The sequence below is a fragment of the Halteromyces radiatus genome (assembly GCF_025201355.1).
Source record: "Halteromyces radiatus strain CBS 162.75 chromosome Unknown BX664scaffold_5, whole genome shotgun sequence".
NCBI lineage: Eukaryota > Fungi > Mucoromycota > Mucoromycetes > Mucorales > Cunninghamellaceae > Halteromyces > Halteromyces radiatus.
Window position 1 is genome coordinate 1,508,163 of NW_026251691.1, and position 23,607 is coordinate 1,531,769.

Sequence of the window (23,607 nt, forward strand, 5' to 3'; positions counted from 1 at the left end):
CTCCGCATAATTGTGAATCCATCCCAGCAGCAACAGGAACAACAATCGTTTCAAGCACAAGCTAATGTTGACCAAGACCAGCCAGCAGCTTCAACTTCAATTAGGCGAGTTCGTCTCAGACTAGATCCCGTTGAGATTGCCAATTACGATCGACAAAAGGTAAAATGAACACTAAAAAATAAAGTTATTATTTATGCTGACAACCAATTACCTATTTTTTTTTTTTTAATTTTTATTATCAGTGGGAAGAACTATTGGGAAAATATAATGATGATATCTGCAAAGGACCGACATGTATTTGTGTATGTTGTGGTGGATTATGGTACCAGGAATCTATGACAATCGCTCGACGATCAAGAGTGTTTGATTATGGCTTCGATGAAGAAGATGTGAATAAGGTAATTTTAAAACACAAAACAAAGCAAATATTAAAAACGCAAAAAAAAAAAAAAAAAAAAAACATATGTGCACTTAATGTGATTCACTGACAGTTATTGTTATTGGATTTTTTATATAGATATTTTCGGTTAATGTACCTCATGATGTTGTCTATTTCTGTGCAACATGCATTACAGCCATTAGGAAGAAAAGGATACCAAGATTATGCCTAGCCAATGGACTTCAATTTGCTTCAATTCCAGAACCACTCAACAATCTCACTCGGCTAGAAGAACGACTTGTTGCTGCTAGACATGTATTCCAAACCATATGGTCAGTTTTTGGATCGACTGGACAATATCGTGCAAAAGGCGGAATCGTCAATGTTCCTGCTTCTGTAAATCGCGTTGTGACTGCAATACCTCGACCGTTACAAGATACCAGCATCTACCATGTCCGTTTGGCAAGAAAGATGTCTTTTGCAAGATCATATGTGGAAGGAAACATTCGTCCTGCTGTTGTGCATGAAGCGGCACGTATACTCTGTGAAACAGATCTATATCGAGATCATGGCGTTCAATCGGTGACGGGGCGTGATTATGGCTTTGAATTGGATGATCTTTTTGGTGACTCTGATGTTGATGATGATGATGATGATGACTCTGGCGATCTGACGGCTTCTGGTGACTCCCCTGCTGACGACGATCAACCTATCAATCCTGGTGGTTCGGAAACTCTGATTACTGGTGATGAAGGTATTCGATTTGCGCCAGCTGAAGGACATAATCCATTGTCAATAGCAACAGATGTTGATAGTGAATACTTGGCATTTCCGTCAATTTTTGGTGGTGCTCGATTACATCCAGCAACAAACGTATCCTACGCTGACATGACAAAGTCCATCATTCGAAGATATGATCGTCGTGGTGCTCGTCGACATGATTACATATTGTTCGCTGACAGAAAACGAATGCTTCTTACCCTTCAAAGCAGCCAAAAAATCATTATACGACAACACTCTATTGAAAATCGACCTATTACTGTCAGCAATTTACTTACCGACAACTTTGTGCCAGATCTTATGGCGAAGGATCAAGCTTTCAAGGTGTTACGTCCAATACGGTCCTCAGCAGAATACTGGAAGAAGCAAAAAATGATTGTGATGGCAAAAATGCGACAATGTGGTGTCCCAACTTTATTTGTCACTCTTTCAGCAGCAGAAACTCAATGGCCCGAACTTCTGGTGATGCTCAAACAAACGGATGGATCAAGTAATCATTACCCATGAACAAGCAGCTACATTGTCTTACAGTGAAAAGGCCAGATTGATTCAAAGCGATCCTGTTACTTGCGCCCGGCATTTTGACAAACGGACTTCAATTTTACGGCAAACATGGAAGGACGAACATGGTCCCTTTAAGGATTATCCGCTTAAATATTGGTATTACAGGGTGGAATTCCAGCATCGTGGGTCGCCGCATTTACATATGTTGCTCTGGTTGAAGGATTCTCCTAATTTGAACTTGGATGAAGCTGCATTGTGTCGTTTTGTGGATCAAATGATTTGTTGCGATGGACTGGGAACTGGAACTATTGACGACGAAATCATCGTACGACAACAACATCATCACACTCGAACCTGCAAGTCCAAAAGGAGACGTGATATCAAGTGTCGCTTCAATATTCCTTTCTTTCCAATGGATAAAACGCGAATCCTGCACCCTCTGGATCAAGATGAAAATACTACTATTGACAAACAAAGATTGAATCAAATTCGTGGGACATTGGAAAACGACAGATTCCTTGAAAACAATACTTCGACTTTCGACGAATTCCTTGGATCACTCAACCTTAATCTGGATCAATATCTTCGCGCAATACGATCTGGAATCAAAAACAAAAAGGTGTTCATACAACGACGTGTGCAAGATATTTATATCAACAACTACAACAAAAAAATATTTGCAATGCATCGCGCAAATATGGACATTCAACTGATTTTGGACGCCTATGCCTGCTGTGAGTATGTGGTTGATTATGTTAACAAAGCGGATCGTGGTCTCAGCAATTTTTTGGATACGCTTTATGAAGAAATGGTGGCCAACAACAAAGAAGTACGGGAAGTTTTGAAATCGGTCGCATCTGGATACTACAATCGTAGCGAAGTCTCGGTACAAGAAGCTGTGTACAATATTCTTCAAATACCAATGTCTGCTTCCTGCACTGGATCAATATATATACCAACTGCCTTGCCTGAAAAAAGAAGACGGATGATGAAGTCGAAAGCTGCCCTGGAAAAACTACACGACAACTCTACTGATTGGTTTCAAAAAAATATATTGGACTACTACTCCCAAAGACCTTTGGAATTGGAACACGTATGTCTAGCTCACTTTGCGGCTTGGTACAAGATCAAAACTACAAAACGAACTGGATCAACAAATCCTGAAAGCAATGATGATTATCGTGGTGACGAAGACAACAATAATGATGATGATGAGAACGTCCCCAATGAAGATCAAGGAACTGTGATGCCTGATGCTACTATGCTGTTGTTGGATGGATCCAAGTCATTACAAAAGCGTGGCTCCCCTTTGATTATACGATACTACCGAGCAAACAAAAATGTGGATAGTGAAGAATACTTTAGAGCGACAGTCATGTTATTTTGGCCTTGGAGGGACGAATCTGTGGAAGTTGTAGATATTGACCATCATGCCGTTTATATGGAAAATCACGACGCAATCAACGAAAATCTCAGTGAATTCAATGCAGTGAATGAGGAAACAATCGACAGTATGATGGAAAACGCCGAACGTGATGCAAGTGACCGGGAAGGAGATGAAGAGGAAGATGAAAATCGACCACTCAACACTGATGAGTTTGATGACTATGAACTTGTGGATGAATTTGAAACGACAACCTCGAACGACAGACCAAGATCATCAACATCAACATCATCAACACCATCCACATACAGTGAACGTTTTACGCCGCCTAATCGATGGTCCATAGATGAATACGAAGCTGTGGTCTCAAAACTCAACGTCGCTCAACGATCATATCTCTATCATGCGCTTGATCATGTTCGTCATCAGCCCGATTCGCCTATGTATCATTTTGTGACAGGTGGAGCAGGAACAGGAAAAAGTATGCTTATAGGGGCCCTATTTCAGTCACTCATTCGAAAGTACGATTCTTCTCTCGACAGGCAGCTCGACAAGCCATGCGTTCTTTTATCAGCACCAACTGGAAAAGCAGCATTCAACATCTCCGGTATGACTCTCCATGGACTTTTTAGTCTTCCGACCAAATTTGTAATGGATGACCTCTCTGGTGATTTACTACAATCAATGCGGGTGAAATTGGCTGACGTGAAGGTACTTATCATTGACGAAATAAGTATGGTTGGGGCAAGAATGCTTAGTTGGATCGACCGAAGAATGCGACAAATATTCGACAACAACGCCATCTTTGGTGGACGCTCTGTAATATTTTTTGGTGACCTCTTACAACTGCCACCAGTGATGGATCGCCCAATATATACAAGATCGTAAGTGTTGTGATTTTGAACAACTATTATAATTGTAGATTATTAACATTTTTTTCTTTTTCTTTCCTTTTTTTTTTTTTTTTTTTTTTTTTTTTTTTTTTTTTAGGATGCGAAACTTAGATGATCTGTTTCAAGGTGATGATGATTTTTTGTGGCAAAACTTCCAGGTGCATAGACTCACTGAAATCATGCGACAACGTGGCGATATCGATTTTATCAACGCTTTGAATCGAATGGCTATTGGTGCTATGACTCAAGAGGACAAAGATCTAATCGGAAAAAGATATGCAGCATCATCACCTGACACCATCAACGACGACGACTGTATTCATCTTTATTATTCCAACCGAAAAGTGGATGCTCAGAACAAAGCGGCGCTGTCAAGTTTGGGAACGCAAAGTTATGTATCTGTTGCAAGTGATGTAGTAAGTGGCACTCCAAGAAACCGCACTTCTCTGACCCAGGCCTTGTTGGCGGTGCAGCAATTACATTATGGAAGGACTTACGGCTTGGCATACGAATTGGATTTACGAATTGGTGGGCGATACATGGTGACTAACAACATCGATACCACGGATGGATTGGTAAATGGAGCGATAGGAATTCTGAAAAAGGTCGATCTTGGTCAACACGTATCGACAGCAGCGTTACATAAGCCTCTCAGAATTTGGATTAAATTTGATGACGAACGATCGGGAAGACTGTGCCGTTCCAGAACTACTTATAGTAACGCCATGGAAAACAATTGGACACCAATCACACCTCTCACGCATCCTCTCGACAAAACTCATGGGCTGAATATTGTACGAACTCAATTCCCTGTTGCCCCTGCGCAAGCAATGACTATCCATAAATCACAAGGTGCTACCTACACAAAAGTGGCTGTTGATTTACCAAGAAACTGTCTTCGATCTGCGAAATATGTGGCTTGCTCCCGAGCGACATCCTTGTCCGGATTATTTTTGATCAATACTCCCTTTGTGGCACCAAAACCTATGGAAGACAACGATCCTTTGAAGATTGAACTTACCAGGCAACAAACTGTGACATTAAAAATGAAATTCGACATTTTGGAAAGACCACGCAGCAACAACGATGTACGATTTATTTTTCATAATGTGCAAAGCTTATTGAAGCATAAGTCTTTGATAACGAACGACGTATGCTACCTTGGATGCGATTTCATTCTTCTCTCAGAGATTTGGCTGCTACAAACCGATGATGTCAATTCTCTCCTTCCTGGATTCAAAATTGGTGCACTGGCTATTCCTGATGGTAGTACAAGAAAGGCGGCAGGTGCTTGTGTTTTTGTCAGGAACTCTCAAGTGGTTACATACAAGTACAATTCATATGAAGAAGGCGATGGATGGTCTATTAGTTTGGCAAGTGTGCTCGTTGATGGCTGTGCAATTGTATCAATATACGCCTCACCAAGATCACATGCTAGTGACATTATTCGATTAGTGAAAGCTTGTTTGACAAATATATCGACATATCAAAATTTTGGCCTCGTCGTGATAGGTGGTGACTTCAATGTGTCGTTCTCAGTGCATGATGGTAACCCCCTGGTGGAAAGTCTTCGTCAAGAAGGTTTATCTCCTGTGCTGCCGCCAAACTATTCAACAACAATTCATTATTCCGCCATTGATCAAGTATTTACAAATGTCTCTCCTTCTCATTATGGCCGTTACTTGTCGGTGGCAAGCTCGCATGATCCAATTTATATCATTTACAACTTAGGTCTCTTAGCTCAAGGTATCTAGCCTACTTTTATTATTATTATTATTATTACAGTATTATTATTATTATTTATTATTGGTGATTATGGTGATTATTGGTGATTATGGTGATTATTGGTGATTATTGGTGATTATTGGTGATTATTGGTGATTATTGGTGATTATGGTGATTATGGTGATTATGGTGATTATGGTGATTATGGTGATTATGGTGATTATGGTGATTATGGTGATTATGGTGATTATGGTGATTATGGTGATTATTGGTGATTATGGTGATTATCTTTGTTATTAATAAAGCATAACTTTGATGAATGGCATTTGAAATCAAATCCAGAACCAGCGGTTCCTTTTAGTGACGGTTATTGAAAAAGTAGAAAATCCCCAAAAGCTAGAGTGGACTTCTAGCTTACATCTTCTTTTTTTTATATTCTCTTTTCTCTTTTCCCCTTCTTTTGACACATTTATACAAACTAGATGACCTTATTACTTTTATTACTGATACTTTTAATTATCAGTATCTTCCTGGTAAAATCTATTGATAAGAAGAAAAAAAAAAGATAATATAGGTCAGCTGATCTTCTATTATTATTATTATTCAGGTACTTGGGTTTCTTATAGTTTGTTCACCATCACCGAGAAAACCAACAGAAAACGAAAAATATTATACAGTTCTGAATCAGAAAGAAAAAAAAGAACAACGACAACGAACACCAAGTATATTTGATAATGCATCCGTTTTACTTTCAATCATTGTCCCTGCTTTTGATGAAAGCAAGCGTCTACCCATCATGTTAAAAGAAACAGTCGATTTTATGGAAACTCGAAGGAAAACATCCAAAGATCATCAACAAAACTATGAAATTATCATTGTAGACGATGGTAGTAGAGATAATACTATTCAGGTAGCATCGGATTTTGCAACACAACACCAGTCTGTGGATATTCGCATTTTACCCTTGGAAAAGAATCGTGGAAAAGGTGGTGCTGTCACTCAAGTAAGAGACATATAAATCATGTTATAAAATAATATCTAAAATACTTTTCCTTTTATATAGGGAATGTTATGTGCTCGTGGAGAATATTGTCTTATGGTGGATGCTGATGGTGCTACTCAATTCTCTGATATTATCAAATTGGAAGAACAACTCAAATCTATTGTTAATCAAGATGGTTATGGTATTGCAGTTGGATCAAGATCTCATCTAGTATCTACTGAAGCTGTAGTCAAGGTAAAACAAAAAAAAATGGGTCGAGATAGCAATACCTTTTGTACTGAAAGTTATTTTTTTTTATCTTATTTTTTTTTTATTTATTTCTATGATTAGCGATCATTCATTCGAAATCTACTCATGCGTGGTTTCCATACATTGGTATACACTTTGGGTATTAGAGGAATTGAAGACACACAATGCGGTTTCAAGTTATTCACAAGAAATGCGGCTCAACTTATCTTCCCCAATATGCATGTAGAAAGATGGATCTTCGATATTGAATGCTTGATGATTGCCCAATCTCAAAATATCCCTATTGTAGAAGTCCAAGTCAATTGGCATGAAATAGACGGAAGCAAGGTCAACTTGATCACGGATTCAGTACAAATGGCAAAGGATTTATTTTTGATTAGATTGAATTTTGTATTAGGTTTTTGGAAAGTGAAAAAGGAAAAAATGTTGAAAAGTTTGTAATAAAAGCGTATTATACTTTATTTTTCTATGGAGACTTTGATTCTTACTTTCATATATGATGATGATTTGATTGATAATGATCTTTGGGACGCGGCGCATGACATTGTCTTTGACGCGCAAAACTCTATCTGACTTTTAAATTTTTTTTTTGGTGTCTATCCAGTTTTTTTATTTTTATCTTTCTTTCTTCTTTCATTATTATTTACCATGGCTGGTCTGTCAATTCAACCTATTGATGAAGAATCTGTACATAGAATATGGTCAGGCCAAGTTGTTCTCGATTTATCATCAGCAATGAAAGAATTGATAGAAAACAGTCTTGATGCCCAAGCTACTGCAATAGGTAAAAGTTTTCTTTTTTTTTTTTTTTTAGTTTTCAAATTTTCTCACTAATTCAACTATTCTTATTTATAGAAATCATATTCAAGGAAAATGGACTAGAAGGTATTGAAGTCATAGACAATGGAACTGGTGTGGATCCCTCCAATTATGAAAATCTCGGTAAAGTAAAAAAAGACCTCCTTATCTCAGATATATGTAATCTCATATGTTTTACTATTTTTATTGACATATTAGCTTTAAAACATCATACCTCCAAGTTGACCGAATTCCAAGATCTAGAACGAATGGATACCTTTGGCTTTCGAGGTGAGGCTCTTGGATCATTATGCGCTTTAGGAAACTTGGTGGTTGTCACAGCAACGAAGGAACAAGCTCCCAAAGGTGTACGATTGGAATACGATCATCGAGGACATTTGATATCAACAACATCTGTAGCACGATCAGTGGGTACAACTATACAACTTCACAACTTATTTCACTCCTTACCAGTAAGACAACGTGAATTCAAACGAAATATCAAAAGAGAATATGGTAAAGCCCTTGCTGTTATTCAAACTTATGCTATCATTTCCGCTGGTATTAGGATGGTGGCAAGCAATCAACCATCCAAAGGGTAGGAGCTAAAAGAAGAAGAAGAAAAAAAAAATACAACTGTTTGATGATCATATTAATTACCAATATATTGGTTTATTATTTTCTTTAGTTCGAAAATGCGGGTCATGTCAACGAACGGGAATTTAACACTACGCGAAAACCTTACAAATGTATTTGGTGCAAAGACGGTGACACAGATTGTCTCTTTTGAAATAGATTTGGTGGCATCTACTTCTTCCGAAGATCATAGCAGAAAATTGGATCATGAGTAAAGCATGAAAGAAGAAAAAAATGCAGAATAAATATTTACTAATAATATATTAGGTTTGGTTTAGTCACTGGATTCATATCAAAACCACAATTTGGTCACGGTAGGCAAAAATCTGATCGACAATATTTTTATATCAATGGACGACCATGTCATCTTCCAAGGGTAAGAAAACAATTAATTGTTAAGATATCTCATCAAATTCATAAACAATTTTTATTACTATCACAACTCACATCTCTGTTTTCTTTCTTTTTCCCTTTTTGGACATAGATGACAAAGGCATTCAATGAACTTTACAGAAATTTTATCTCGAATCAATACCCTTTTGTAGTTGCCAATTTCAAAATACCCACTGGTAAAATGTGACAATAGCAAGTGGATATATGGATACTTATTTTTATCTTTGATATTTACGATAGATTCTTATGATGTTAATGTCACACCCGATAAGCGCACTATTTTTTTACATCAAGAACATCAATTAGCGGAAATCATCATGGTAAATTTATTTATATATAATAGTTTAGTAAGGAACTTGTCTTTGGTAACATGCACTGATTTTTAAATTTTATCTTCAATTGGATAGTATGAACTAGGAAAACAATTGGAACCAAGTCGATCAACCTTTGGTGTCAATCCACTTCTTTCGCAAAATGATAATTCCTCATCAACAGCAGCAGGCAGACGATATGACGATAACGACAATGACGACGACTATGATGATGACGGTAACAACAATCTTATTTCGGAAAAAACCTCTACTACTTTGAACGTGGCACTTTTAGAATCGTTTGCACATAAATCTGGAAAAGCATATAGACCAACAGTATCCTCATCATCAACAACATCGACAAGGAAATCTATAGGGGCAACAAGTGGAAAACGATCGGGCACTAGTACCCTTCTTAACTACGTCAAGCGAGCAAAAGGAACACATTCTCTATGGAAAAGCACGAATGACTCTGATACACGAGATGAAATGGCAGCTACCGATGAATCTCAAGATGATGCAGGACTACCCGATGCAACCAAAGATGACAATGGAATGGATGACGATGATAATAATAATGATATTGATGATATTGAAGAAATTGAGGACTTCAGCAAAGACGCAACGAATGATAGTGACTTTAACTCTGATATAAGATCTTCAACAACAGCAATGCGAGGTTTATGGCACTCTATGAACGAATGTGTAACTATTGGACTACAATTAGAACAATTGCATGAAATATCAAGGAGGGCAACAAGCGAGACGGCAACTACGGAACAAGACAATAGGAATATGGCAAAATTGACATCCTCTTTGAAACAAGCAAGTCTTCGTTCTGACGACAACGAAGTAGCAACGGCGGCATTGGATCGAGTCATCAACAAAACAGATTTTGCACGTATTAAAGTCCTTGGACAATTCAATCTTGGGTTTATCATTGGACTTTTGGATGATCATGATCTCTTTATTATTGATCAACATGCTGCTGATGAAAAATACAATTTTGAAACATTACAACAATCGACACAGATCAATGGACAACAATTAATTCGGTAAGTCAAAAAAAAAAAGTTAGATGAGAATAATAAATTCGATGATTTATATATATAGACCTCAACCTATCGATTTAACGGCATCAGAAGAACTTTTGGTGATGGATAATATGAATATATTTAGGGCAAATGGATTCAATATACAAATAGATGAGAATGGTGAACCAACAAAACGGATCTCTGTTTTATCACAACCATTCAGTAAAAATACTATGTTAGATAAAAAAGGTAAAAAAGAAAAAAAAAAGTGAAGGAAAATATGACTAAATAGAAAGAGCTGGTCTTCTTCTTATTATTATTAGACATCAGTGAACTTGTTTATCTTATTAGCGAAAGACCTGGGGAAATGGTACGTTGTAGTAGAATCCGATCGATGTTTGCTTCAAGAGCTTGTCGAAAATCAGTCATGATAGGTGATTCATTAAACAAACAACAAATGATCAAGGTAAAAACAATAAAAGAAAAAAAAAAAAGGTAGAAAAAAAAAGAGTTGGACTCAATTTTTTTTTTTTTTTTTTTTTTGGTAGATTATTCGACATATGGGTGAAATCAATCAACCTTGGGTAATCTCCTTTTTTTATTTTAAGAAAAATTTCATTTATTGATATACTTGTTTATTTTTACTTTTTCCTATAGAATTGTCCTCATGGAAGACCAACCATGCGACATTTGATGACTATCTCAGCTATCAAGGAAAAAGTGCCTCAACGTCGTCGACATCCAACATGTCAAGGATCATTATTTAGTTAGAGAGTATTATTTCATTTTGTAATAAAAATGCCTTTCCATGTTATTGTATTTCCTATGATGGATGTGTTAGGATATATTATTTTACTCTATGTCAAATCACCAAGTTAATTTGGTATTTACTTTTATATTTTTATCTTCTCTGATTATCACTTAACTGTGATCATCATCATCATATCTTTCCTTATCTGATTTTATTTATTTTTTTTTATTATACATATACTTTCGTTCTATCATATATAGAATTGGTGCTCTCACTACTACCTATAACATTGATCATCATACTTATTAATTGATCATCATCAAAAATAACATCTCCAAGTTATAACCAAAGAACAAGATAGCAACAGATGGGATGATAACTGATATTATGGCTGACAACGGGGTGATGATGACAAAAAAAAAAATCAGACATACCCCTCTCGACATATCGAATGCATCGTTTCTCGATGTCCCTATCTATCTATTTTGGGGTCATTTAAGGTTGACCTGGTCATCATTTTTCAATTCAAATACATGCTTTCTCCACTACAATTGATCATGCGGTTGTTGAACCAACCAATGACAAAATATTCAATCAATCGAGCGACAAAAACATGTTGAATTAAAAGCTGTCAAACACCCTTCTTCTTGATTGTTTCTACTTTGAATTGAGCCATTTCAACATCTTTCATTGGTGGACAAGGCCGCCGATTCAAATAGTCCATCTCCGTGTGTAACAAAAATTTGAAAAAAGAAAAAAAAAATTTATTTTATAAAAAGGGGGACATAAAGGCATATAGGCATATATTTTTTTCATAAAAGTTCGGCATATAAAAATAAAAATCATAATGTGGAAAAAATCATCTTAAGAGAAGTATCATAAAAGGCAACACACACAAAAACAAAAAAAAAAAAAAAAAAAAAAAGGACATGTATGGATAGAAATATTTCAAGCATCATGTTTTGCTACTACCAGTTCCTTGAGCCATTTGATTTCACGTTCCAATTCTTGCACACGGGCTTCCAAACGTTTGGCCTTTTCCGTCATTTCACATGCCGTACGTTGTAAGGTTTGTTCACGCAATTTCTTCTTGATTCGGAATCGAGCACTAGCAGCGGTATTGCGGCGTCGTTTATCCAACTTGATTAAATCTTCGTCCTGCTGTTCATTAGCTTGACTAACCTTTTCCAACGATACATCTTGGGGTTTATCATTGGTTTCTTTAGATTTTGCAGATGTACGTCTTGTTATTGACTTTTTCTTTGTTTTGTGACCATCAAGTTGATCAGATAATGTTTCCATTGGAGTCACTGGTTCTTCAGGAGTGCTATTTGTAGGCGACATCATGAATGATAATAATGGATCCATATGGCGTCCACCATGATTCTTGTGGGTGGGTGATCCAGGTAATGATGATACTGGCGTAAAGTAATGTTGTTGAGTTTGATCATAAGGTGAAGAGGTAACAGAAGAATAAGGATCTATTAAAAAAAAAAAAAAGGAAAGAAAGAGTCAAAAAAAAAAAATCGTATATTAGAATTTATATATTTCCCGCCTGAGTGTCATTTAAAATTAGTTTTTTTTTTTTTTTTTTTTTTTTTTTTTTTTTTTTTTTTTTTTTTTTTTTTTTTTTTTTTTTTTTTTTTTTTACCTTTTTGCGTAGAATTGGCACTATGGATTTGATTGGCGAGAGAAATATCAAGCACAGGAGGTCTTTGACGATGTTGTCGTTGTTGATCCATAGGGAAACCAGACAATGATTTCATTTGTTTGTCTTCAATGGCAGCACCAGGCAAAGTATCAAAAGTGAATTGAGCATTGGCATAGAGTGCTAACTCGTTTTGAAGTTCTGCATCTGTTAGGATATCAATAGGATCCATGACTTTATTCAATACATCTACATGAGAAGACCAAGTGGTGCCAGTAGTAGATACAAGAGATGGATTCATCATATGACGTGATATTCTTTTTTTTTTTTTTTTAGAATAGAAATAAATTACAAAATAAAAATAAATAGTGATAAATTTGATGAATAATACAATAGATATAATATACAAGAAAGAGGGGAGGGAAGAAAGATATGATTCAATCACTGAGAAAGAAAGAAAGAAAGAAAGAAAAAAGTCGCAATTTATAATCAAATGATGAAGTCTTACTTTGAAGAATAGCTGCAGGGCGTTTTTATACAGATTAGATTTCAACAAGAACTAATAATGGTAAGAATCAAACAAAGATAATGACAGGAAAAAAAAAAAAAAAAAAAAAAAAAAAAAAAAAGAGAGAAAGAAAGAAATAATGATATTTGAACAACGATTTATTCGAATAGAGGGATAATTGTATATGTGTGTAACAGATTATCTAGTATAAAATAGGGTAAAATAAGCAATATAAACTACAACTAACTGGAGAAAACGGATGAATAATAAGTGTATATATAAATGCTGGGTATAAAAATAGAGTGATAAAAAAAAAGGGGGGGGAAAGGAGAGGGGGACGTCTATCTTTTGATTGGAAGAAAAGAAATGGCATAATCCAAACGATATTCGGTCAATCAATCACGCAATGCAATTTTTTAATTCCAAGCAGCAAATCATCTTGAATTGATAGTAGTACTATAGTCCCAAATACAACCAGACCCACCAAATGCAGAAAGAATACCAGAAGAGGAAAGGGCCACAGCATTGACAGGACTTTGAGAATGGAATACATGTTGAAGTTCACCAGTATCCAAAGACCATATACGTAAAGACTTGTCTTTTGATCCAGTCACAATACGAAATGGATCGCATGCTAGGCTAGTAACATGGTCCATATGACCAAACATTGTACGAAGACATTGACCTGTGATGATATCCCATAAGCGTATAGTATTGTCAGTGGAACATGATAGAATAAGTGGATGGCTGTTGTTTTTCAATAATTGACTTGATGAGGGTACGGGAACGATTTTCCGAACGCCGCCATGATGACCTGTCAAGCATCGAATACATTGTTGTGTTGTCAAATCCCATATACGGATAGAAGCATCATCCCCTGCAGAGGCTAATAATTGTTGTGATTGATGTTGGAGTAATACAAGAGATCGAATGGCTGTGTCATGACCAAGTAAAACATAACTTTGACTTTGTTGAAAATCCCATATCCGAATGGTGTGATCCAAGGAACCGGTGGCGAGAATGTTGCGGGAATTAAAATGAAGAGTAACAATGGCGTCTGTGTGACCTTGCAACCTACGAATTCTTATGCCTTGACGCCAATCCCAAATACTAATTGAATGATCTAATTCACCAACAATCAATTTGGCTTCATCAAACTGAAAACAGTGTATCATTGATTCCATTTTCATAATTGTTGTTGGTATATTATGCTGTTGTTGTTGTTGTTGAGTGGTATCATAAACATGAATTGTTTTGTCATCGTATCCAATCATAATCACTTGAAGATCGTCGCAAACTTGAATGCAGATCACGCCATTCTTCGGTCCACATAGTTCCCGCTGAATAAATCGATTTTGTCGCCAATTCTGTTCTACTAACATACGTTCACGATAAATTGATTTCCAAATGTTGAAATTATCATGTCGTTGGTTGAGTAAAGGATCGATGTCGGTATTCAATGATTCGGTAAAAGAGGTGGTTGATGATGATGATAATATTTTCTTTTTCGGGAACAAACTGATAAAAGAAGGAGAGAAGACCAAAGAAAGTTTTCTTTTTCTTGATGATGATATGGGTGTATAAGGTTTCTTTACTGATGTCATTGTCGTGGATCGTAAAGTGGTCATAGCAGATAAGATTGATTCTTGTTGTTGTTGTTGTTGTTGGAGAGTAATACCTTTGTTTAAAGAAGATGATAAAGCTGTTTGAAGCTTGTTGGATAAACCCCATCCACATTTTGCACATTTCTTTCCAGTATGTTGATCACACATCATAAACCAAAGACGTTCATCATCAGCAATTGATTTCCAAGAATGAGAGACTTGAGCAGCATAACATAAAGAAGTAGCATCAAGATAACTAAATATTTGAAAGTTCACATGTCTTAATAATAAAAAAAATGATTTAGTATGATTAATATATATTCTTTTTCTTTTTTTTTTTTTTATACCTTGGTAATATTGCTACAAAATCAATTCTAAGTAAAGGTTGTAATGTTTCATAGATAAAAGAGAGTTGAGGCATACAACAAACAGAGAGAATACCTTTCAAGATCAAGTCGCGTTGTTTCTTTGGTGCAGAAGAGAAGAGTGACCAAATATGAGTAATGGCAGCACGATCTACTGTAGATACTTTATCCAAAGACTTTGTTTTTTTTTTTTAATAAAAAATATCAGTTAGTTCTTTAATTTGACTTATTAAAATAAGAAGAAAAAAAAAAACTTACTAACTCAAAAAGAACTTCGGCTCTATTGTTAACAAGATCTTTTCGATGTCGATAACATCTTCCATCATTAGATGTTGTTGACATTCTATTATAGAAAGACTAGTATTGATAAAATAAAAAAATAAAAAATAAAAAGGAAAGAATATATATATACAATTTAATAAAGAGAGAAAGAAAGGAAAGAAAAGGAAAAGATAATGTGGAGAGCAAAAAGGAAAGAAACGAAAAAAAAAAGGGGGAGAAGCGGACTTCTTTGACATTTTTGTACTACACCCTGATTTTTTTGAGGCTCCCTAAAAATGCAACCTAAATGAAATGATATATAATCAAAAACAGTAATAAAAAAAAAGGCACTCATTTATTTATTGTAACAAACAAATAAAATAAAAATAAAAAAAAAAGGTGTATAAATCTATTACATACATCTAAATAAAACACTTAACTAAATCTATATAATTGATCCTTTCTTATTCACCATATCTTGAGTATGCTTATTGGCTGTCATCATCATATAAATAGAAGGATATTCATTGGATATATTGTCATTTTCTTTTTCATGTTGCGATAGATTTGGGGAATAAGTGGCAATGTTCCTATCATTGTTATCTGTTGTTTCTTTATTGCTTTTTAATAAATGGCGCAATCCACTATGCTGATGACGCTGTTGTTGTTGTTGTTGTTGTTTTGATGTTTCATTCTTTTCCTCCTTTGTTGACTTTGATGATGTGCTAATTGATCGTTCATTTGTTGAATCCTTAGTATGTTTATTTATCCAATGTTTGAAACTAGATACACTTGTATCATTCCTCTCTACCATCGTACTAAGATTTGTTTGTGATGACATTCTTGGCTTGATTGGTTCCAAAAATCGAATGCCTTGTGTCTCCAGAGTTGCACTACTTCCACGTCGATAGGTCCCAGCACCCAAAAAAAGAGGACAATCGCTACCAAGTTGTTCCCTTGTTGCGTCCAACCGGTGATCACCATCATCATCTGTTGTCATATCATCCTCATATCGTGAAGAAGATAAAGTGGATGAAGCTGAAGAGTTACTGGTTGAATGCTTGTTGCTATTTTTTCCAACTATGAATTCTTTTTCATTCACTTTTTCTGTCGTTACTTCGTCATTGTCATGAATATGTATCTGTATCATAGCCTTGTTATCTTCCTCATCACACTTGTCTCCACTAACAATGATGGCTGTTGTTGAAGAGGGTCGATTACTTAATGTTCGATCACCATGAATGGTATTGAATAATGTATTGCGTTGTAATTCAGTCATTGTTGCTTCTAACGTTTTTGGATGATGATAGTGATGTAATAGATCGTCTTCACTTCGTCGTTGTTGGAATTTAGGCAGATGGAGGACTTGACTTGCACCGCTACCGATACTTGTAATAGATAATGTACGTGATCTAATCCTCTTCCCTAGTTTGAATAATGGAATAGTTGTACCGTGGACAAGGACAGAAGACAAGACAATAAAAAGAACTACCGGATTGATGACTTGCACTGAGATAGGTTCTTCACCATACACTTTTGTCAGTTGTTCTTTTGCAATTTTGGATAAAAATACAGCACCTACACCCATAGGACCAAACCATCCACTAAACAAGGCTTCCCTATATGTTTTCATTGCTGGCATCACAGGTTTGAGTAAAAGTACAATAGGTAACCTTCGAAACAAAAGAACCAAGATAGCAAGTACCACCAATCGCCAAGGCGCTAATCCGAGAGATACATTTCCAAAGTCATTCCAGGGCTTAAATTAAATATATATATATATTAGATAAATGATTCATCTAATACAATAATAATCATAATGATTGGATTGATATAATCTAACTTACAATGATAGCACCAATGTAAACAAAAATAGCCAAATTTAGCATCATGTCAATAACATCTTGAAAATGAGCCTCTTCGGTCTCCTTCCTAAACCATGCATCCCAAGAGAATGCATTTCCAGCCACAAAACAAGCTAGTACATCATCACTACCAGAAAAGCCAGTCATGCTCATCAAGAATAGCTAACAAAAAAAAAAAGGTAAATCAGTGGATACATAATAATATATAATAATTTTACTTACAGCTAGAGCAATTGCAAATGACAAGAAAGACGGTTTATCTATAAGATGACTTTTGAAACATTTGCATAAAAGAAAAAAAATAGATATAGATTAATACCCGATCCCTGAATTTTCATGCCTTTTTTTTTTTTTTTTTTTTTTGATAAACTTACTGCTTTTCCGAACATTGTAAGATTTTACGAGCAATATAACCAACGATAATGCCAATAACACAAGAGAGAGCAATTTGAAAGAGACAGGTAACATAGATCCATTTTCCAACAGCCACACCCACAGTATCTTCTCCCAAAAGGAAAATAGCCAAAAATAAAAAAGGAAATCCCATACCATCATTAGCGCCACTATATTATACAAGAATGGATATGTAAGAGGAAAAAAAAAAGGTTAGAATACTAATTAGTTGTTAATCAATTTCATTTCATTTATATATTACCTTTCAGCTGAGAGTGCATTTCGGATATGAAAAGGGACATGTTTTTCAGCAAATCTACCTTTAATCACAGAGTTTGCCAAAATCTATAAACAATTCATCATCACCCACAAAAAAAAAAAAAAAAAAAGATAAGATACCTGAGAATTAAAAAGTAAACGGTTTTGTAGACTATTTTCCTTTTTTTTTAATTAATTCCATACTTACAGGATCTGTAGGACAAATACATGCGGATATAACAAGGGCCTCCAGCTGATGATAGTAAAGATCAAATTAAAAAGGGACGAAATCTGTCTTTTTTTTTGATAACTTACGTAGGACACGGGAGGTATTAGAGCCCAAATAAAGAGACCACTAACGAGCCACATAAACATCATGACTGGAAACAAGAGCATCAGCATGGTCAACCATTCTTTCTTGAGATAGTGTCTATGGGAAGACAAAAAGAAAAGATAAAAAAAAAAAAGTAAATATGCATGCATGATTATTTCGCCTGTGTGTTACAAAATAATGATGAAATGAGGATGATGATAATGACTGTGTGATGATGATGATGATGATGATATGATGATGACGATGATAATAGTTTAATGATGATGACGACGATGATGATGATGATGTTAGACTGACGAAAATGATAGTCTGACGATGAGAGATAGAATTACGATGAAGAAGACGATGGTAGAATCGGTTTATGTGACTTACTTGGGCAACTCTATACCAACAGCCATTACCTAATATGGATAAAGCAAAAAAAAAAGTGAATCATCATGTTACTGTCAACTCTTAACCAATAATAATAATGATAATAATAATAATAAATAAGAATACCTGAATAGCAATGATGCACCTGGTAAGCTGTTTCGTGATTTCGTCATTTTCTTGCCAAGTATAAGGATTGATAGCATTTGTCACCAAAGGTCCCGAGATAATACCCACCACCAATGCAACAACTATATATATATATATATGTATAAAGAAAAAAAAAACCAGTCAATGAAAAAAAAGGGGGGGAAGGTTGAGAAGTGGACATAATGAATTTTTTCCGACCTAAACTTTATCCAAAAACAAATACTTACAAGCTTCGGAAAGAAACAACTTTTCCTTCAGAAACATCGATATATAACCAAAGAATACAATAAAGCCACTAAGAACTGCAATCGCTATAGTGAATGGAGAAAATTCGCCCGGAATCAAGTCTACGGCCATTATATATGCTGTTACTGATGATAATGTTGATGATCTTTTATTGTAGGGTTGTAGATGCTGTTGATTGTTATTGTTAATACTTGTTTAAAATGATGATGGTTTGTTTTTGATAAGTAAGAATAATATTTTTAATAATAATAATTGTTGATGATATTGACGATATTGATGTTTTGCCGATGTTATTGCCTAGTAGTAGGGATGATGATATTGATATAGTCGGTAATACTGATTTATGTTGAAATGTCAATAATAAACAATAATGTTGATGATGTAATTACTAAAAGTTGTTGATTGTAGACTGATGATGCTTCTTGATGATAGTACACTAAAAAAAGTATATAAAGAAAAAGATATGATATCAACAAGTGTATAAAGGAGAAGGAAAAAAAAAGAAAGTAAAAAGACTAATAAACTAAAACGTTGAATACAGAAAATGGTACATATAGATTGAAAATAGAAAAGGGGTGATGACAAAAAAAAAAGAAAAGAAAAGAAAGGAAAAGAGATCGACATGAAAGCAAAAAAAAAAAAAAAAGTGAAAGATCCAAAAAAAAAGAAAGTGGCGGTATTTCAAAAACAACCAAAAAAGGAAGTTATGATTACCACCCTAAAAAACAATGCAGTATTCAGAGAAGAAAGATCCCTGTGGGTCACTTTCTCCTATTTTTTTTTTTTTTTTTTTTTTTTTTTTTTTTTTTTTTTTTTTTACTACCAAAAATAAAAAAGACAATCCTCCTAGAAAAAAAATAGATAATACGTTCCATACCTTTATATTGCTCCCCACCCCTGATTTGATTTCATCTAAAAAGAAAAAAAGAGAAAAAAAATTTATCTATTTAAATCTCTCTCTCTTTTTTTTTTTTTTTTTGTAATTTTTTTTCTTTTTGTTTTCTTGTTTTACCGATTGCCACTCAATTGATAACACGCGTTATTATTTCCTCTTTTATCATGAAGTCAATTCATTGTGTCATGTCTCATCGACATTTTGATAATCAATATACCTTTGATTTAGATGGTTTTGTAAGATAAAAATATAAAAAAGAGAAAATGATGATGATGATGATGATTTATTTGATTGATATATTAGATGACAGCTCAAGAATTTGCATCAACAATGACAGCTTTTAATGAAGTAGCTCAACATAATCCTCCACCACCATCACTTTCTTCGGGAACATCTACAGCATTGATTGCTTCTTTTAGTACTTTAATCATTTTAACTGTTATTGGATCTATTCATTATACTCATCATCTTTATTTTATCTTGGTGATCCCTTTTACTCTTATTTCATTTTCATGTATATTGATGGGTTGGCGTAGACGACTGAAAAAAAAAGTAAAAAGAAAAAAAAAAAAGAAATATGATAGATTTCATTTTTTTAAAAAATGTTTTTCTTTATATATATATATATATAATAATAATTAGTTTGAACATGCTATTATACATTTATGTTCTTGCATGAACGCGACCGAAAATGTTCGAGGTATCAATTTCCGTCTTTCCAAACTATCTCCCGGGTCAAATTCTAGTACTCATTACCAAAAGTCCGCTTACTATGTAAAGTTTTTTTTTTTTTTTTTCTTCCTGCAGTTGTATTTCATCCTCCTTAAAAAAAAAAAAAAAAGACTTTAGTCCTCCTTAGTTTTCTCCTACCACATCATCCCCTTAATATTAAGAGACATCAAACGATGACAAAGGATTAACTGATTATATATTTATAGGCAATTACTATAGAATTTGATGAAAGATATAATCTTTTACATCATTTTTCTACTATGAATGGATCAAATTATAAATCAATATGTTCTCCTCCTGCTTATAGTCAATCATCCCCAACCATTCCACAAACATCATATCAACCTAATGAAAAACTTTAGAAATAATAATAATAATAATAATAAAAAAAAAAGATGACTTTTACTTTATATACAGTTCATTTCAAACTCAGGCTTAGTTCTTTAGTATCCGTTGGCGTGTGATTGGTTCTCTAAAGTGTATTGAAGAGAGAGGGGATAAGTGGGGGATTATTTACTCATCAAGACTTTTTTTTTTTCTATTTATTTTTTTTTTTCTTTTTTTTCTTTTATTTTCTCTCACTCCTTTTTTCTTCACTTGAACCGTTTTATCTCCCCTTCATCAGTTTTATCTTATTTCATCTATTTATCTACCTTTTTTTTTTCTTACATATATTTTCTTTTATATATATATTATTTATTTATTATATATATATATAACTCTTTTTTAAATACAACCCTTTTTTATATATATATACATCAACCAAATGAGGGAACCCAACTTATGTTTCCCATCACATAACAAAGCGGCTGTTTGCATCACTTCGGCTCTTTATGATAGAAGAGCTTTGGATTGTACTGCTAGTTTACCTATGATTAACTCTTTGACTCATTTAGCCTATCTTACTTCAACATCTCCCCGTATTCGAGAAATATTAGTATTAGATGGTGGTTTAGAACGACTAGTACGTATTTTGTCTCCGCAGCATCTTGAACCTGAACGCCGTAGTTTATGGAAATGGTCTTTGGCTTTTCAATGTGTGGTCAATGTTGGTGTTCGAGGTACTGAACAAATTCGAACAAAAGTGGTGGAAGCTGGTATGATTCCTATTGTCTTGCGTGTACTAGAAAACTTCTTAAGAGCTTTGGAATTGGTACGGCAAGAAACTGATCGACAAGATAATAACAATTCTACAGCAACAACTACTAACAACAACAATGTACGATCATCATCATCATCCACTTCACATAATCAAGAATTACTTAATGGTTTATTATCTGAACAAGCTATACTGGATTCTCATCATTTAGGTTTGTATTCCGACTATATTTTATTATTATTATTATTTGTTTTGGAATCAAGGGGATATGTGATAAAAAAAAAAAAAAAGAGAAAGAAAGGGGAGGAATTGATGTGTATATGAATCATCTTACTCATCTTTTTTTTTTTAAATAATAATGTAGTCAATACAACAAGATTACCATCATTTCCACCATCCACAAATATAACTACTTCAACCAATAACAACAATAACAACCATACTTTGATACCCAATACTGATGATAATAATGTTTTATCTGGACGTCCTCAATCAACTCGTCAACAACATCGTATTCTTCGAAAATCAACTTTTCCTTATATCAAGATGAATGCTGCTCAACGCCGAAGAAACCGAATCAACAGGGAATCAACGAAATCTGTACCTACATGGCAAGATCCCCGGGAACCTACTATTGATAATGTATTTTATCGTGAAGAAGATATTCTCCTTTCATTACAATTATTGGCTTATCTTTCAAAATATCCTCACATCCGAAATCAATTCCACACCAACTATGATCGCAATGTCTTTTCCGTCGTCGAACGTTTTTGTCATCGTTTGCATCCAAATCCTATTCAATATTGGGCTGGTGTCATCATGCGAAATGCTTGCCGTAAGGACGAAACAAAAGGTGGAACCAGACGTTGTGCAAATATGCTTTGTGGAAAATGGGAAACTCAACCTCGTGAATTCGCTAAATGTCGTCGTTGCCGTAAAGCCAAATATTGTTGCAAAGCTTGTCAATCTAAAGCTTGGGCCGATGGTCATCGTTGGTGGTGTGTTGAACGTCGTTCTTCTGTACCTCCTCAAGATAATACTACAACAAATGGACATTCTACAACTACTACAACAAATGCTACTACTACACCATCAACAAATGGATCAAGATCTCGTACAACAACAACAACAACAACAAATACTACCATAGCAACTGCATCTGATCTTATTGCCGCAGTGGGTACTACTTTAGGTACTCGACCTCAACAACATCGTCGTCCTGGTACAATGACTTTGATGACTGGCGCTACTCCTTTACCAATGACTATGGGAATACTTCAAGATGATCCTCATCCACAAGCTTTGGCTGGACGTACAACAATCACTCCATCCAATATCGATAACAATCATCATCATCGACGTCATCATCATCGACATATGTTGGCACCCAATCAACCCATTGTTTATCCATCAGAACGTCGACCTTCTTCTGGACAACAACAACAACAACAACAACAACAACAAGAAGAACAACAAAACCAATATTTGGACGAACAACAAACATCGACATCATCAGCTATTATGATGAGTAACTCTCCTTTGCCCAATAGTGGTATAACGTTGATGGAACAAGAATTAGGTGATCAAAGTCAAAATGGATCTACAGAAAGCTCAGATAATCCCCTCTTGATGGATGTTGGTGTGCACATGGAACTATGATGATGATTGGATTCTATTGTGTGTGTTTATTTATTTTTTCCTCCATTCGTGTACACCTCTTTATATTTTTATTTTTTATTCCAATCCTTCTTATGTTGTGATACCTCCCACATTAGTTTGATCGATATCTTTATCTGTCTATTTTCTCCTCCTATTCAATTAGTCTTTTATTATTGCACTCTTCTTTCGTATGCAAACTTTTTTACTTTCATTTATGAACCTTTTTTTTTTTTTATTTATTTATTCTTCAATAACATTTTACAATCCACCCATCATCCCGGCCTTTTTTTCTTCCTTTGCATTTTCCCTTCCTTCTACATTATCCTCTTTCACTATTGAATAGTTGTCCTTTTCTTTTCTTTTTTTTTTTTTTTTTCTGTG

General features: G+C 34.7%; 7 protein-coding genes across 7 annotated transcripts; 4 read left to right on the forward strand and 3 right to left on the reverse strand.

The window, feature by feature from the left end:
- Positions 1 to 6,461: 6,461 nt before the first annotated feature.
- Positions 6,462 to 7,358, forward strand: BX664DRAFT_264817 (nucleotide-diphospho-sugar transferase; the record flags this gene model as incomplete). Its single annotated transcript, XM_051540833.1, has 3 exons — positions 6,462 to 6,668; positions 6,729 to 6,902; positions 6,999 to 7,358. 3 exons carry the CDS (start codon positions 6,462 to 6,464, stop codon positions 7,356 to 7,358), a joined length of 741 nt encoding a protein of 246 aa, XP_051399213.1.
- A 199-nt stretch (positions 7,359 to 7,557) lies between these two features.
- On the forward strand, positions 7,558 to 10,908 carry BX664DRAFT_336137 (mismatch repair endonuclease PMS2). The gene is made up of 12 exons (XM_051546031.1): positions 7,558 to 7,701; positions 7,773 to 7,859; positions 7,935 to 8,313; positions 8,404 to 8,562; positions 8,619 to 8,727; positions 8,836 to 8,920; positions 8,985 to 9,064; positions 9,152 to 10,110; positions 10,169 to 10,338; positions 10,413 to 10,555; positions 10,638 to 10,673; positions 10,747 to 10,908. Exons 1-12 carry the CDS (start codon positions 7,566 to 7,568, stop codon positions 10,858 to 10,860), a joined length of 2,457 nt encoding a protein of 818 aa, XP_051399214.1. The 5' UTR covers positions 7,558 to 7,565; the 3' UTR covers positions 10,861 to 10,908.
- Positions 10,909 to 11,765: 857 nt separating this feature from the next.
- Positions 11,766 to 13,062, reverse strand: BX664DRAFT_336138 (uncharacterized protein). Its single transcript, XM_051546032.1, has 3 exons — positions 12,997 to 13,062; positions 12,492 to 12,805; positions 11,766 to 12,321 (listed from the first exon to the last, which is right to left on the reverse strand). Exons 2-3 carry the CDS (start codon positions 12,790 to 12,792, stop codon positions 11,789 to 11,791), a joined length of 834 nt encoding a protein of 277 aa, XP_051399215.1. The 5' UTR covers positions 12,793 to 12,805; positions 12,997 to 13,062; the 3' UTR covers positions 11,766 to 11,788.
- A 50-nt stretch (positions 13,063 to 13,112) lies between these two features.
- BX664DRAFT_336139 (WD40-repeat-containing domain protein) lies at positions 13,113 to 15,416 on the reverse strand. The gene is made up of 3 exons (XM_051546033.1): positions 15,224 to 15,416; positions 14,948 to 15,141; positions 13,113 to 14,880 (listed from the first exon to the last, which is right to left on the reverse strand). The coding sequence occupies exons 1-3, from the start codon at positions 15,305 to 15,307 to the stop codon at positions 13,431 to 13,433; spliced, it is 1,728 nt and encodes a 575-aa protein (XP_051399216.1). The 5' UTR covers positions 15,308 to 15,416; the 3' UTR covers positions 13,113 to 13,430.
- A 1,200-nt stretch (positions 15,417 to 16,616) lies between these two features.
- On the reverse strand, positions 16,617 to 18,859 carry BX664DRAFT_374592 (Cation/H+ exchanger; the record flags this gene model as incomplete). The annotated part of the gene is made up of 10 exons (XM_051548699.1): positions 16,617 to 16,985; positions 17,074 to 17,253; positions 17,314 to 17,362; positions 17,466 to 17,654; positions 17,747 to 17,829; positions 17,951 to 17,995; positions 18,103 to 18,172; positions 18,449 to 18,477; positions 18,575 to 18,696; positions 18,823 to 18,859. Coding segments are annotated over 10 exons (1,173 nt in total), but the record flags the coding sequence as incomplete, so codon positions are not given.
- Positions 18,860 to 19,820: 961 nt separating this feature from the next.
- Positions 19,821 to 20,830, forward strand: BX664DRAFT_360082 (uncharacterized protein; the record flags this gene model as incomplete). Its single annotated transcript, XM_051548131.1, has 4 exons — positions 19,821 to 19,972; positions 20,040 to 20,288; positions 20,379 to 20,510; positions 20,675 to 20,830. Exons 1-4 carry the CDS (start codon positions 19,901 to 19,903, stop codon positions 20,828 to 20,830), a joined length of 609 nt encoding a protein of 202 aa, XP_051399218.1. The 5' UTR covers positions 19,821 to 19,900.
- Positions 20,831 to 21,040: 210 nt separating this feature from the next.
- BX664DRAFT_336141 (uncharacterized protein) lies at positions 21,041 to 23,471 on the forward strand. The gene is made up of 2 exons (XM_051546034.1): positions 21,041 to 21,778; positions 21,932 to 23,471. The coding sequence occupies exons 1-2, from the start codon at positions 21,235 to 21,237 to the stop codon at positions 23,224 to 23,226; spliced, it is 1,839 nt and encodes a 612-aa protein (XP_051399219.1). The 5' UTR covers positions 21,041 to 21,234; the 3' UTR covers positions 23,227 to 23,471.
- The last annotated feature ends 136 nt before the right edge of the window (positions 23,472 to 23,607 follow it).